The following is a 17,091-nucleotide window of genomic DNA, read 5'->3' as shown; positions in this document are numbered from 1 at the left end:
TAAAAGGCTCAAGCTCTTCATTTGTAAAGGTTAATAGTAAGTGAATAGAAGAATAGTAGTAGAAGGAGAATAGAATAGATGATAGAATAGAACTTAGGATAGATTAGGAACAGAAGAAATTATTGTTAAAGACTTGTAAATGAGATACTCTTTTCATTTAAGTTATGGTGAAATGTATTATTTCAACAAGTCTCATGGTTTCTACTTCTCATTTGCTTTCATGTTGATTAGATAGAATGGAGGAATTTGTTGAATGCATTTGCATGGAATCCATTTAGTCCATACCACTAGCCTCTTGCTGATTGTAAGTGTGCCTTGTGTGGTCGACTGGAATGATATGAGCTTAACTTCAAATTGTCACGCGTCCATTGTTTATGCATTAACTTGAATGGTGATCAATGTTTGATGGTAATGATTTGAACATCTTAGAATTGCACCTTAGAAGATTGCACTGAGCTTGTGTCAAATCGGTCAGTTTGATGGTGAGACCTTGCCCAGTAAGATTCCATCTAATCATTCACCTACTTTCTTACATTCTAGGCTTTAAGATAGAGTTCCTCAACCCTTCCATCTTTTGCCCTTTTTTCAACTCAAGCTAGTTTAGGATAAAAAGCATCACAAAATTGCAACATCAGATGATCAAGTTCGAGCGATTCAAGCATTCAACAATTCAACGTAAGTCCCTTTGTGATTCCAGCATAATCACATCAAACCAACAAGCTTATCCACACGTCATGACCCGGCATACAAGAACCTTGGAGTTGCCTCATGTGATCCTTAAGCTAATCTTCAGCATATGAGTAACTTTGTTCAAGAGAGGATAAGATACTTTTGGGTATTTTATTTTGTGTTTGCATGTGCATAAAAAACACATCAATAGAGTGGAAATGCATTACGGGCCTTATCAAAAAGACTAATGGGAGCTAAATGAGCTTCAAATAGTGCATTTGGGATGACTAAGTACATGGTTCAAATTAGCAAGGGAGAGATTTACAATTGGGCAAAACCATTGTCAACAAGAATAAAAGAGTATCCTTGAAGTAGAAAGATTTTTATATGATGCAACATGCAATTGAATCGTTCCCAAATGCAATTTATATGCAGACATTGTCCTTGGCAACTAGCAAATTTCAACTTTATATAGATTATGATCCTACTTGGCCCTCTATCTACAAATGGAAGTCCTTGGGTATACAGATAATGCAATAGAAAGGCAAGGAAGACAAGACAAGCAATACCGCTACAAGAAAGAAAAAAAGTGCACAAGCTAAATCATTCTCTGAAGAAAAACTAATAGAAGATGACGACAAGAAGAGGATGAGGAGGTTGAGAATGTAGATATAACTACACCTTTTGTTACCACACTGTAGAACTATCCAAAGAGGCTTCAATCATTCCCTACTCTTCAACAAAAGGAAATCCTCAACAGTTGCATTATGAGAATGTATTACATGAGCCAATAGAGCCACATAGCCCAACATAGAGCGAGGAAGAGGAAATTTTCATATTTCTATTCAGCTCCCAAAACCAGATCATTGTTGATCCAATATGTACTATTCAGCAGTAAGTTCAAAATCCAGAACCAATGGTACATATTATGTGTGAGATAGCATATATTGCATGGATTAGACAACACTCATTCTCCTTTGGTCCTACAAGTAGCTCAACATAATCAACAATTTGTCAAAGATGATTCTCATAAAGAGTTCATTCAAATCTATATTTCTCATAGGTGGCCTATTACTAAACTACTAGAGATGAAACACAAATGGATTGCAATGTGATTTTCACCATCTTTTGGAGGATCAGATAAGAAGGTTTTAGAGGCTTTATCTTCCATTGAATACCGGTTCTGATATCTATATCTCATGTTGCAAACAAATATGGAAGCCCAACATACAATTGGTGCTAAAATTGATGAATCTGTGAAGATTTCAAAACAATGGAGAAATTAGAAGATCAAAGGCTTATATTTCAAGCCCAGTTAGCTCAATAGACTCAACATACAGAGACAAAATAGCATAAGTGTGCTACCAAAGATCAAAAGATGTTGACAAGGCCAAGACTCAATTAATGGAGGCCATGCATATGGTCAAAACATTAAGAGAACAAGAACTTTTGGTTGCTCGTCACCTCAAGCCATGAACAAAGGAAGTTTAAAAATTATGCAAAATTGCCTCCCAACATTCATCTCCTCCTTCAATGTCTACACTAACTAGTTATGTTGAACTTTTGATTAGTCTAACGAGTATGGATATGCATTTTCAACTAATGGAATTAATTTTGGTAGTTGCCGACAATTGGAATTCCTTGGCAATTGTCAACTAGTTCATACCGTAGTCTAATAGTCGACAAAAGGGACAATGTGTTGAAATTGTTCCCTTATTCAAATTTTGTATAAGAATGTAACAAAACCAGCTATTATATCATATGAAAACTCTCTTAAATTACTATGTAATTCTCATATGAATCATATGAATCATTTATGTGTATATAGTTGTGTATTCATTTAGCAAGGAATAGCCTTCTAGCTCATGCTCTGATAAAGAAAGTTGTTTTTTAAAACATCGATCATATGTATTGACATGCACTAAACCAATGGCACATGCCAAAACACAATAAATCTTAATTCTTTGAAGAAAACTCTTTCAAGTGCACCTGAAACAAGAACATGTCAAGGTGTCAAGGCAAATAAACAATTTAAAATGCATACAAAATAGATGAGGCACACTTGCACAAGGAAGTTTTAAATTATATTTTATTTTAGTTTCAAAGTAATGGTGCACTCTTGGACAATGGTGTGCACCTCATAAAGGAACATACAATCTTGTTAAAATTACCCCGAGAATAGTGGCATGCACTAGAGATAGTCAACACAACAATATAGAGTAGGTAAACGCCCACTAGCAAGGACATGCCTATACAAAGAAGGGATGTATGAGTAGATTTTCAAGTTTTTTCAGATGTTTATCCATGATTAGAGAAAAAGCTACAAAGTCATCTAGAACTGCACATCTAGAAGTCTATTTTTAGCCAATGCTAAATATAGTTTTTCAAAGAGAAAAGCATATTATGGAATTGTCTATCTTTAGTTGAAAGTATTCATAGCTCATGCTATTGGTAGTAGTCTCTATTTTTACACAAGGAATGTTGAAATAATAGCTAAGTTCGGATTACATGTAACTTGTAATTATATCTTGCTATGAATATTGGACAAGACCTATATATAATGTAACTTGTGGATAGGACAAGACCTATATATAAATGTAACTTGTAAATGATTATCGGTCTGACCCTATATTGGGCGCCAACCTTAGATTATTATGAAATCAATTAGCAAGGCCGACCTAAGGCTTCTAGGTTAGTTTGTCACATATATATACAAAGTCATTTACAAACACCAGATATACATTTTGGAAAATAGATTCCTATCTGTCATAAGCGAATTACTTCAGTGATCAGCATATTATGATCAGAGATCAGCAAACATCATCTAAAGGCAGCGATCATCATTGAGTGCACAGCGAACACAATCAGGGGACAGCGAACACTATCAGAAGACAGTGAATATTATTGGAAGCTCAGTGAACCTTATCTGAAGCACTGCTATCACCTTGGGAGGTCAGCGAATTCAATTTAAAGGGCAGCGAACTTCATCTTTGGGACAGCAACATCCGAATTGCAGATAAGTTCACTCCCTAGGTTGAAGCTATTACTGTCCATTATGTGCTGACAGCTTCAAGTGCTGAAGCATATTGTAAAATCACTTCTGATTATTGCCTAATAAACATCTGAGACTTGTTGCTGGGTTTTTCACCTCCAAGAGGGAGGTTTTCCCAGGGTACTGCTGTGTTATGTGTGTTTTCTTTGTTATTTTCTTCTTACTGTTATCTGTCTGATCTTAATATTAACAAGGAACCCATACTATTATTAGCGTCCTCTAGTTATGGCTCAAAGTCAATTTCTTTTAGATCGTCTACCTCATCATGCAAAAGACATAAGCTTTTAAGAGATAATTGTATTATTTTAATCTTCAATTCAACTACCAACTACATGATTGTAATATAAGAATTGGTGGATAGGATTAATTTGAAATAAATTTAGAAGTCATGCAAGAAATCATAGTGAGCTTGAAGTAGTGGTTAGCTTTATTTATTTATTTTCATGCATTAGCATTGTAAGCAATATAAATAATTGTTTTTTTTTTAATTGGTTTCATCAATCAATGATAATTCTCACACCTACATATTGTTGGAGTTTCTATTCTTCAAATTTTCAAGGTTATTGGTATCCCGAATTTGTTATTCACTCAATGATATTTATTATTGCCTATCTTGCTTACGAATGCTTAATGAAATGTCTTGGTAGGTGTACTAAAGATTAAATTGTTTTGTTGAATTTGCAAGCTTTGTATTGCATGTGAACTCAGAGGTGTAGCTCATTGCTTTGCACCGAGTCATACACTTAATTTAACCATGGCATTGTGTTTATGTGTTAGCCCATCCAACTCCATGTGTACTTAACCTACTCAATCTTTTTTTTTTTAAATGGCATAAACATGTAGTCAAAGGATTTGTTTTAAGTCAAAAAGCCTAAAATCCTCCATCTAATGTTCAAAGAGGATCTTTGCCTTTAACCCAAGGCAAATATGTTGGAGTAAATGAATATTTACTCACATCTTAAATTTACTTAGGCAAATTTATCATTCCCTAGGTGTTAGGTAAGGTTTATTATATTTTATTATTTACCTACATCTAGTATTTTGTATCGGGTGGTTGTACCTACCCTTGCACCTCATTGGTGCTTGCATCCTTGCTCTTACCTATATAAGGAGAGCTTATTGTACATCTTACTTATCTCAATCACAATCATTCATCTATTGGTGAATTATTTTTCTCTTGTGAAGGTTTATAGTTGTATGCAGGTCTTGGGAAATTCATAATTTCTACATGGTATCAGAGCCGACATCTAGTGGCTCCTTCCTATTTTTGAGAAGTTTTCACCAGTCAGTTTGAGGTCCTGAGTTTGAATTGGTAATATATGCATCATTTCATTTGGTGCATCATCGGTTTCAGATTTTTCTCAGTCATATCTTTAGTGCGTTGGTAGATCCATTGTTTGGTCAGCTTGCACAATTATCTGGTCAGCCTAGGGTCAAATTATCTGGTCATGATTGAGTTGGCTTTGATTTTCATTTTATGCAAAGGGTGGTTGTGAGATCTATGGGTTTCGCATCGGCTGGCTATCTCTTTTGGTAGCCATATTTTACTTTTGCAGATCCATATTTCTCAATTTATTTTTCACCTAAGATTGCAGGGTTTTGACGGCTTCATTTACCAGTCATGAGCTTCATCAGTCAATTATTTGTCGATCACGTCTTTGGTCCATGTATTGTTGATCAGGCTGACAAGAGACCAAAACTTATATCTTATATTTTGCCAGGCATTTGGCATAATCTCCATCACATAGGTCATGGCTGCAAGATTTGTCTACAAAGTTATCATTGCATTTGTTGGATTGCCTCACTTGGTAATCGGCAGATCTCAGGCAATATCTAACCCCATCCCCATCGGGCTATTGCTTTGACCAACGGTATTCTCCACTGGGCACTATGTTTGGCGTAGCCTTATAATTGGCAGGTCTGCATTTTGAATTGGCCAGATTCAATAGTTGAAGCCTACATCTGTTGTTTCCTGCGTGGCGGATGTGTTTTTTTTTGTCAGTGGCAGTTCCACTATTCTTTGGCCATCGTTCCATTGCCAGGTTGGTGGCTTCTATTTGCATTGGCATCTTTTGTGCCAATTCCGTATTGACACCGTGTGAGGATCGCATCAAATATTGTTTTGTGGTTGCGATAGCTCGTGAAGTTGGTGTTATGATTTGTCCAACTCGTGGAGTCTATCCTGTAAGGTTATCATTCTTTGGTGGTTTGATTCCCACACATTTCCTTTGAGTTTTGTATTGCTTGGCCGACGCACTAGTCTTTGGATCTGCGATTCATTATCCCGGCCGAGATCTTCACAAGCCTTGGCTGGAGCTTGTATTGGCCCATGGTACTCTATCTCAACTTGCGTATAGCTATTTTGCTTGCATTTTGTGTGGTGTTTGGCTGGCGCTACTGATATTGCTAGTGTGGAAATCATCTATATGTTTTGGCAGTCTTATTTGGCGGATTGTTGACTTGGTGATTGGTTGTGGTTACTTGGTGCTTGGCCCGTGTTAACCGCCAATTTATCGGCTCTTGTCATCCTTTCCCCATATTTTGCTGCAATCAAGTTATTCTTTTTTGGGAGTTTCTTATTTTTTATGGCACTATCTATGATATTTTGAAGAATTATCATAATGGGTTTTTTAATTACTTTGGAGAGAGGGAACTATAAGCAATGGAGTAATCTAATTCTCACTCATCTTAGTGAATGTAATCTATTGCCTTATTTGTTTAATGAAGTTCCTTGTCCTAGCACACCTTGTGAGTATAGTATTTGGAAAGGCTTTAGAGCTGGAGTTTTTAGAGTCATTTTTTAACATGTTGATGATGACTTTTTGGAGTCTCTTATTCACTTTGAGTGTCCTCATGCTCTTGGGACTCACATTCGAGAGGTATATGAAGACCTTGATTCTTCACCGTCTCTCAACGCTCCTCTTTCCAACTCCAATGTGCCTCTTTATTCTTCAAAATTGATAACCCATGCTTTTGATCCTTTGGAGGAGATCGCAGATGCTTCAGAGGTTCTTGATTCTTTGTCAGAGATAGTTGATCGGCCTTCATTTGAGACTTTTATCATTCCTGATTCGCAAGATTATCATTGTCTTCCTGATTGGGATTCCTACTTGCCAAACATGGGTTCTTTGCTTGTGGAGTCTCACATTTCAGATTTGGGAGACACATTTGAGGGGATTTCTCTTCTCTTTGATGAGAGTTTCATCACATTTGGAGATTCTTCTACATTGTCTTTGGAGATTGACATTCATGAGTCTCCTCCTTCACTTGATTTGTCACATTCCATGGTTCAATTTGATCATGCTTATGTGATGGCTTCCTTGATGGCTTCCTTGAGCTTGGAGACTCCTATTCAGTTTTTAGAGGCATCTCTCTTATTTAGTGATTGTTATGGCACCAGTGTTGTCACTTCATCTTTGTCTTCGAAGCTTGTTCACGATCAATTATCATTGGTTCCTTGCTTGTCACCTTCAATTGTGATTGGGTGTGCAACTGATTGGTTAGTGGCATCATCTTCCAAGGTCTTGGCAACATATGAGCACATTTCAAAGACATCATCATCCTACAATTGGATTTTGCTTCCTACCAATTCCTATCTAGAATGAGAAGCATTCCTACATTTGTACTTGGTGTATCTTCTTCCCAAGGGGAGAAATGATGTTGTTTGTAGGCATTCGACTATGTTTTGTCTTCAAGCACTCACCATTTTTGCAGGACATTCTTCATTATGGGGGGGATATTATGTCTCTCTTCTTCCTTCCTATGGGGGGATACTTGATTGTACATATACATGGTGTATATAGTCCTTGGGGGATCTTGAGTCCTTCATGCATCATGATTTGCTTGTTTGTTTTCTCTGTTTTGGAGAGGAGTTTTTCCCCATGTGATTTTCTCCTTTTCTCCGCTTTGTGAGAGATTCATTTCATTGCATTTGCATTGTACATAGGTACCTAAAAGGGCCTAGTTGTCGAGACCCATCTTGCTCTTTGCATAATAATCTTCTCCCTAAGTTGCACCTAAGGGGGGGTGTTGGAGTAAATGAATATTTACTCACATCTTAAGTTTACTTAGGCAGATTTATCATTCCCTAGGTGTTCAGTAAGGTTTATTATATTTTATTATTTACCTACATCTAGTATTTTGTGTCGGGTGGTTGAACCTACCCTTGCACCTCATTGGTGCTTGCATCCTTGTTCTTACCTATATAAGGAGAGCTTATTGTACATTTTATTTATCTCAATCACAATCATTCGTCTATTGGTGAATTATTTTTCTCTTGTGAAGGTTTATAGTTGTTTGCAGGTCTTGGGAAAATCGTAATTTCTACAAACAAACAAAAAAATATACACATTTACATTATTTATTCAACATGAACATGAACCATCCCAAAAATCATTGTAAAGATTGTAAATTGCAAGTATGTATTGTCCAGTTTCAGGTTAGTTTTTACTTTACAAGGAGGTTCCCCTTCTAATTCAAAGAGCAGTTTCACTACACATCTATTCCAAGGAGCTTCCTCAAGGATTGCAGAAAAACTTTCCCAAGTTCTATGGTAATGGCAAGCAGCATCCCAAAAAGTACATTTCAACCTTCACCAATATGTGTGGATTTTAAGCCTAGCACATAAGGATGTTGTAGTTTGCTTGTTTGTGAAGAACTTGCAAGAAACAGCAGCTGATTGATTTCATCACCTTGCCACCAGTACAATCACAAGTTGGGAATAAATGAGTAAGAAATTTCTTGCATGTTTCAAGTTGCTCGAGGACAACCATATCACTCAAATACCAAGAAAGATGAAAGTGAAAAAATGCATTAGTTGCTAGATTCAATTGTCTATCTTCTGAGATTCTTCTAAATTGTTTCATCAATGCTCTAGCTTCCGAAATTGCTTTCTTTTTTCAAACAAAGTAGCATTTTAATTGAAGGATGCTCAAGAAGATGCCATACAAAAAGATTCAATCAAATCATCGGTAACTTTAAACATTCAACCACTTCAACAAGATCCACCTCCTTCAAGCAAAGGTGTTGTTTTCATCAATTATGTCAATGATAGCTCATATTGCTTTACTTCACCAACCAGGCAAGTGGCAAAATAGTCTTCTCCTGCACATAGATACTGCTTGTTCCATGCTACATTCACCAAGTGAACAAATGGAGAAAGTTGTCCTCAGATGCACAGATTCACACAGATAATGATAGCATTAAATGAAAATCAAGGATTTCAGATGGTCTTGAACACCTTTCAGACAAACACAATGGCGATGACTGTGAGATGGTATATACCCAATACAAACCTGGTAAGGTAAGAAGTGATTTTCATAATCACATAATAAACTATGTTATGTGCTCATATGACCATGACTCACAATCAAAACAATAGTATTCATTAGAAGTAGACAATTTGCCTTCTTTGATCAAGTTCTTTAAAGCTAAGGGTTGTCAATAGAGTACTGTTGTTACACAAGCATGCCATATTTTCTCTAAAATGAGATCAAGTCAAAATTTAAAGAGCAAGAAGAGATTAGTTGTGTTAAAGAGAATGATGATGAATTTGATTGCTTCTTTTCTTCATTTGATGGGTACCTCAAAGAACCTACAACAGATATAATCAAAGAAAAAGGTCAAGGTATGTTTCTCTCAAGTGTTTTCAGCTTCGCATTTAGTAGCTTCTATAAACATCCATGATGAAAGATCTCAATTGATATTAATTGAAGAGATAAAGACATAGTCATAAAAGGCTTATATTTTATTCAAGACATCAAAGAAGCATAACAGTTGGATAAAGAGCAAGACTTTCCTATTCTTGAAGATAATTCAACCCTGGAAGCACCCATTAGATCAGAAATTCTTAAGAAGGATCCTTTAACAAATCATGTTAGTTTCCTACAACACCTTGAAAGCAAATCTTCAGTGAAGGACACAATGGATTTTGTCTTGAGGTTTGACATGTCCTCAATAAATCCAAAACATATTAGTGAAGAAAAAGTGGATTTTTTTCTCCAAAATATCAGAGAAGAAGAATGGCTGACCAAAGAAAATAAAATGCCACCAAAAATTCATATTCATACTCCTACCTAGGTGATAGGAGACAACAGTAGCCTAATTGACAGTAAAGAACCTAATTGTTTGCTCTCTCCTACAGAAATAATCATTCAAGCTGATTGCACTGAAAAAACTAAAGAAACCTAGTTTATCCAAGGACTGACAATATAGGATGATGGATGGCAAAGTGAGCTACCAAAAGATGATGTTTTCAACATGTGTACTTTGATAATAATCTAGTGCTTAAAGATTCAGACCTTGATGGTCATTCAGATTCAAACTCTGAAGGTTGTAAACCAAAGGCTTATTAATTGATGAAGATGATCAAGAAGAATTCCCACCACAAGGTGTTCCGCTGATATCAATTGTAGATTCAGTAAGTCAAGAGATAGTGAGAGAATATTTTTCAACAACACCAAACTTTCCTAGAGGTTGGTAATTGGACTGAGTAAAGGATCGCATATGTTGAAAAGACAGGTGGAGAGGAGCAATTCCAACATGTGGAAATTACTACACCTACAAATGCACTATGGCCACAAGACCTTGCTGAATACCTTCAAAATGAGGATCAATATCTTCACCGTCTACATTGGTTTCTCATTACGGAAGTCGATCCTCCAGCCGTGATGCAAATCGATCAGTGCATCCTAAATTTCTTATTTGCATGATTATGCATATCCACCTGAACCATGGGTCTTTGAGAAAGTGTTGCAACAATTTTCAGGCTATATGCTACCATGACTAGATTCCCAGCTCAGAAGGAGAGGTTACTTTTCTCAGCATGTAAATGGTTTTGTGCAACCCATTTAATTTCCTACTCATAAAAAAGGGTTCTTGTTTTCTAAGTTATTTTGCGATGTATTAATCCATTCATGCTATATTTGTGATGTATCGTTTTCCCTTTCCCATTTATGTATTGTGTAAACTTGTGTTTCATTGGGTAAATCCAAAGCTTTATCTTTAGGTGATGTAGGAATAATCTGACTTTATTACCCAATGGTTAAAGCACCAATCTACTTCAAAAATCCAAAGATTTTGTAGTTCTTCTATGCCACGAGTATATGTTGTGATCCCCAAATATAACCAAATGTTGTGCCCATATAAAACTTTAGTATTGTGTCATTCTCATAAACTGAAATCTTCATTTACTTACTCTTAAAATGTTTCAAAATCTTGGCTACTTCACAATGAGAGAGCCCAGGAAGTCATTGAAGGCATTAGGATCCTGATCTCTCTCTACAACTAGGACCCTGTTGAAAATTTCTTTAATATTAATATAATGGTAGCCACCCCCGGTAGCAGTTTGCCAAAAAAAAAAATGACTGTGCCAAGCACCATGGAGAGGCCAACGAAGATGCACACAATTTGAAGTTTGTGTCTTGGTTACTTCAAAAAATAATATGTCAATGTCAATGCATATTAAAACTACAAAACACCTTGAATCAAAGAATAAAATGCGTATTCATGGTACGAGCTTGGGGAGAGCCTTAGATCAATAAATTCTCTAGGCATCCACCATTCATTTCAAATTACGTTATTCAATTCATGTTCATTACTATAAAAGAACTAAAGCAGAATTGCGAATTGCACTTATTTAACAAATTGTAAAATCCAGTACGCCATGCCTGATTCCCTGTTAAAGTATCATCCATTAACACTTTATTGTAAAATGAAAGCTTCAGCACTAGGCAATCTGATATAATAAGTACTGTGTTCCAAACAATTACAGGGTGATCTTATTCTTTTCTAAACCTTCTACAAGCTATCTATTGCTCTTAGATCCAAAAGTAATAAGATGAAAGATACAAACAGGTTGAATGAACAGGCACTGGTAAAAAACTTGATACAACTCTAGCTAGAGAATGCATCTATTACCCTCATATATAGTGGTTTCGAATGAGCATTGACCACTTGCTCATACATATTCGGGAACGCATATATAATAACCCAATTGAGCCAATGCCCAATTAGTTGAGGGAAAACTCTCTTGCCAGGTATGATAGGAGAGACTATTGGGCTTTTACAGTTCAAAAGAGGGCGGAAATTTATCCTGAAAATCAGATTTAACCACGCAGCGATAACCTACCCTCTGGAAATCGGTGTGTTGCCCTTATCTTTGCGTTCAAGCCTTCAACTCGACCATCCCAATTGGTACAGCGATTGTGATTTGAACCCTGAGTCTCACCAACCCAGAATCCAGAAACCATTTCAATGCACACCCGTCAAATGTAGGTCAAGATTCGCAGCATTCACATCATCAAATGAATTCCAACAACCAACAAGAAACTATGCCCTAGCTCTCCACTGTCCTTTAAACATGCTAAGAAATTTTGAAGACTCGGAGTGTACACAATTGTTTTAGTTTCCTCATAATGTACTCTACCAATAAATAAAACGCCTAGAGTCTTTCCAAAAAAAATGTTGATTCACCAACTATTCCAGATCAAAAAAATTATTGTTCGAGCTAAAACAGAAACAGAATAACCTCTGTCAATGAAGTGGGCTATCAAAAGCAGTAAATATCCAGATGAACTGATGTTTTTATGGATTTGTCTTAAAACTTTCGAAGCTGAAAAACATATTGGATTCAAACTAATAAACAAATGTGAATACAATAGTATGAGTTATCTTAGAGAAAGAGTGCTCACAGGTTTAATACAGTTTTCTCCTTGAATTTGAATGAACAGGAACAGAAGGAAATGTGCAGTAATCCGTAACATCCTTAGACAATAAACAAAATCCCTCTGTAAATCCTGTGAAGGAAATTGTATTTTATGGAGGGGGGAACATCACTGCTTTGAGGGCCAACTGATACCCAACATCCTTAGACGATAAACAAAATCCCTCCGTAAATCCTGTGAAGGAAATTGTATATTATGGAGGAGGGCAGATCACTGCTTTAAGAGCCAACTGATACCCGGTACATTTTAAAATACAAAAAATTAAATTGATCTTAAGCAGGTGTTTAAAGTTCAAACATTGTGAATCATAATCTTATTTTTAAGAAATTTATTTATTTAGATTTTCTACTAAAAATAAATAAATAAAGGAAATAAAAGTGCCTACGCTACACTTTAACGTCTTCATCTTATTCCAATTCAATTCACTTTTCACATTTAATAATTTAGTAGTTAATTGTGACTTTATATTATCTTCATTTTTATTAACTATCATTTGAAAAAAAAAATTAACTTGAGATTAGGTTGTACAATGAAGTTTAGTCTATTTTACTTAAAATTCACATTTTTTGTTCTTTTAAAAATTGTTTTAGTCATATTGTTCTACACTAGAAAAAATGCAATTGAGCAATGTATTTATAGTCATCTTGTAGGCCATTAGCATGAACTAGTATTATCAAAGGTTGACAGGAAACATTCCAAAGATGTTCAATTATAGAGCATCTAAAATTAGAATTTTACATCTAGTACATAACATCAATGCATTAGAATTGCATTTGTATCACATTCATGTGACGTGACTACAATCATGTACATCGTCATATATGGGCTTGAATTGTGACCAAGACAAGTCTAGGTATTCTCCTTGCCTTGAAAGCGAGCCTCGCTATGCTCTTCAAAACAACAAAAGTTTAGAAAAACGTATAGGGGTAAAAGCAAGCAAAACCAGCATATTTGCAATGACATGGATGAGATTGCACTAGTTAGATGAGACCATGTTATACAACCTAGCCCAAACTCCATATTGTTAGCCTTTTCTATGCAAGGTCACCTTGTAGTCATCTAATCATTGATACATTTCGAATTTTATCTTTTAGTTATTAATCACAACATGGCAGCAAGCTGACTACCAAAGTTATGTTGTCCCTATCAAAACAAATAAGCAACTTTGTTCATCCTCCTACTATAAATCCTCAATCTTGATGCAATCTGAGTGAGAACCTTGAATTTTGGAGTTGAACTAGGAGGATCAAGGCATTGGACGCCTCGGTCCTAGGACACTGGCGCTAGGTGCCTTAGTCCTTGAGAACCAGGCTAAAATTTTGACAGAGGACATGCACCTGCTTCCTGAGTTCTCTCAAAGTCTTATGGTTTCGTCGAATACCTATAGTTGCACCTATAAACAAAACAAGGTAGGGTTGTGGCTATATAGGGGTTTGTCTTGGTCGACCCCCTTGTTTTGGTGATTTCCACCTCCACAAATAGTCAGTATTGTGATTGAAAAAAGTGTGTGTGCTCTTGAATCTTATGTGTGTGTAAGTTTGCTATGAGCTAAATGCAAACTAGAGTTCTACCCAAATGTGTTAGAGAAAACCCTAAATGATTGTAATGAAAATGCTTTAAACCACAATTAGGATGCAAAACTAAAACATTAATGTAAGTCTAAAAACTAATGTGATGTAAATCTAAAGCTCAATGTAGAGGCATAAGAACAACATGAAATCATACCCAATCCTTAGGAAGATGTACAAGCCAATCAATAATTGGTGTTTCCCTTGTTATCCCTCAATGTCTCTTGAAGCTTCCATGGCTGATGAAAACTTAATGATGGATGAATTTGTTGATCTGAGACTTTATCAAAAGAAAAAATTTCACTTCACAAGGATCTCCTCTGGAATTGCTAGATAGGATCCCCAAATGAGGAAAGGATTTGCCTTATATATGAAACCCTAAATTTGAATTCGATGAAAAGCCGAACTAGAATTGATAAAAATTGGCACAAAGCAAGATTTGAATTAGAAAAGATAGCCAAATTATCCTCCTAAGATTCGAAGAAAAAAGTGTGGGATCGGGTAGTAGAGATTCGCCCCAGTCCTATCAACTTTTTTTTTGAATTTTTTAGGGATGCGAGATAACGAGGTTCTAATGTTGAATCCAGCTTGGTCGCTCAAATAATAATGTGGTAGATATGTGGGATGTGCTTTGAAAATTGAAATTAGGGTAAGACTAGGATTAAATAAAAAGGCGCACACCTAAGATCGAGGGCCCAATTTTATGATATGTGAATTGATATGAAAGGACCTAGGTTTAATTAAATTATTAATTATGTGCCTAAAGAACTCCTATGATGCATAATGTTATGCGACACACTAAGGTGAGTGCTAACTAAGCATGGAATTGGACAACCTGATTAAGGGTGTGCAATTTACGACGCTAAATATAGCCCCCAATTTAGCAGTCATATGACACTACATGTGTGTGCAGCTAAGTATACAAAAGTAAACATTCATGAGAAAAAGGATACGTCTATAAATGTCAAATGAAGCCCCCAGCAATATCCGCAATACAATGTTAGGAACTACATTCTACAAAACCACATTGTTAGTTGAAATTTCAAAATCTCGTAAAATGCTTACTAAGAGTAATGAAATTCAAGGGTAGCTATATATGCCCCCCCTGTTTCAACTTTATAGTTAGGAGGTTGAAGCAGGGTATCATGTTTACCACTTTGAATTGTGAAAGAATTGATGAAAAATGAGCACAATGAGGTTCTATAGAATATCAAAACTAATTGAGGATCGTTCCGTAAGATAGAGATCTGAATCACGATTCCAACGCAACCAACGGTGTAGGAATCAGAGTTCTCCAACTTGAGATGTGAGAGATTAAGTGCAAAATACAAAATTGGAGTTTTGAAAAAGAATTACCTTTAAATAGTAACAAGGACATTATTCATTTGTATTATTCATTTTTTTGTCTTAGAGTGTAGAAGCGGATCCCACAGAGTGAAGAATGTTGCACCGACGATCGGACATGCCCACGAGGATGGAGAACTTGAGGCAATCAGTCTTGGAGGACCTCCCATTAGACAAGGTAGGCTTGCCAATTATACTTTGTTGATGTGTTTTCATTTGATTGGTTAATTTGTTGTTCGTAGCCCTAGGTCTCACATGGACCACCTAGAATGGATGTCATGGTCCCAAAGGGGCACCATGGTCTCAAAAAGGGCACGAAGTGGCACACATGGGGCTAGGAAAAGTTTGAGATGATGCTGTTGATGTGTGAGTTTGATGGTTGCAGGAATTACCCTACATGTGGGAGCCTACCTCAAGTCACATATACATCCATCTTTGGAGTCGAATTCCTCACCTTTCTCAAGATGAGTATAAGCTTCTCTAGGGGTAGCTGGCCTATATTAAATATGTTCCAAGCTAACAAACAAATATCATGGGTTTATGTTGATGGCCTTGATGGAGAGATGGGACCCAGAAACATCTACCTTCCACCTTCTTATTGGAGAGATGATGATCACGCTAGAGGATGTATATCGCATCCTATGACTACTAGTGCAAGGGAGGACTGTGATATCAGTCGAGTCGCTCATGAGCGGAGGTAGGCAGAGATCGGGCATATTGCATTGGTAGAGTGACTCCCAAAGAGTCAGGGGATCAAATATCCATTCGATGGTTGCTACACCGGAAAGCCAATATTCCATTGGTTAGGAGGCTTATGATTGCCACAATGGTGCTAGCCACATGTCTAGATGGTCAAGGTAATCACATGCATGGGGGACTAACCTATGCCATACGTGAGATGAAGAAGCACCACACTGTGTTTGCATGGGGACGTAGCATGTTAGCACATCTCTACCACGAACTAGGAGACTATGTTTATTATGTGGGCAAGAGCTCGATGACATGCACTCTCCTTCTATTTTAAATGTTCAAGCACACAAAAAGGAGACTCGTTATATCGGACAGTTGTGATGGATCGTCTATAGCTTGTTGATGTCGTATGGAGGCCCTATAGATGGATGTCTGATTGGGAGGAGCAACACGTATAATAACGAGGATACAATGGGACCATCTATTGGAGGGTCACCACATTTACATCATTGTCCCATTTTACTTTAACGGTGTTATGAGATAGCTCGGTCTAGAGAAAGGCTATCCCATAGCTGTACCAATTTACACATGATACTCTCACAGTGTCGTGAGTCCAGGATCCTTGCCTAGACCTATAGTGCATGATGTAGAGATAATTGATGATCAGGAGAAGGAGGGACGTGACAAATATGCCCCCCACTCGAGGATAACACAGGCGTATAATGTATCTACATTAGAAACTAGGAGGCTACATATCCATGAGCCATATTTCCTCTAGACTACTGGAGAGGAGATCTCGAACCATGGGTGAGTCCAATAGACTCTCGTAGTTGGGTTGGAGGAGATGAGGCATTCGAGGAGCCTAGCAAGATAGATGGTGAGGAGCAAGATGAGGGTGATGCTCCTGATTCTGTGAGGGATGAGATTCCAAATGTCAACCTTGTATCATTGGAGGATAGAGGGTAGGATATAAATGTAGAGGAGTATGATGTATCCTTACAAAGGCCTACCTTGAGGATACACAGACCATCACCACATATGCCCA

At 36.8% G+C, this 17,091-nt stretch overlaps 1 protein-coding gene across 4 annotated transcripts in view; it reads right to left on the bottom strand.

The window, feature by feature from the left end:
- The window catches only part of LOC131859817 (uncharacterized), a 144,722-nt gene extending 132,003 nt beyond the window's left edge, over nucleotides 1-12,719 (bottom strand). For 2 of the 4 annotated variants that reach the window (XM_059213946.1, XM_059213948.1), the window contains exon 1: nucleotides 12,412-12,719. In XM_059213946.1, coding sequence (XP_059069929.1) covers nucleotides 12,412-12,483 — 72 coding nt within the window. In that variant the 5' untranslated portion in view covers nucleotides 12,484-12,719. The remainder of the gene's footprint in view (nucleotides 1-12,411) is intronic. The other 2 variants (XM_059213947.1, XM_059213944.1) reach the window with 2 other exon arrangements.
- Nucleotides 12,720-17,091: the final 4,372 nt, after the last annotated feature.

This window comes from Cryptomeria japonica, chromosome 11 (genome assembly GCF_030272615.1).
Source record: "Cryptomeria japonica chromosome 11, Sugi_1.0, whole genome shotgun sequence".
NCBI classification, from domain to species: domain Eukaryota; kingdom Viridiplantae; phylum Streptophyta; class Pinopsida; order Cupressales; family Cupressaceae; genus Cryptomeria; species Cryptomeria japonica.
Note: the sequence above shows the minus strand (reverse complement) of the source record. Positions and strands in the feature narration are given on the sequence as shown.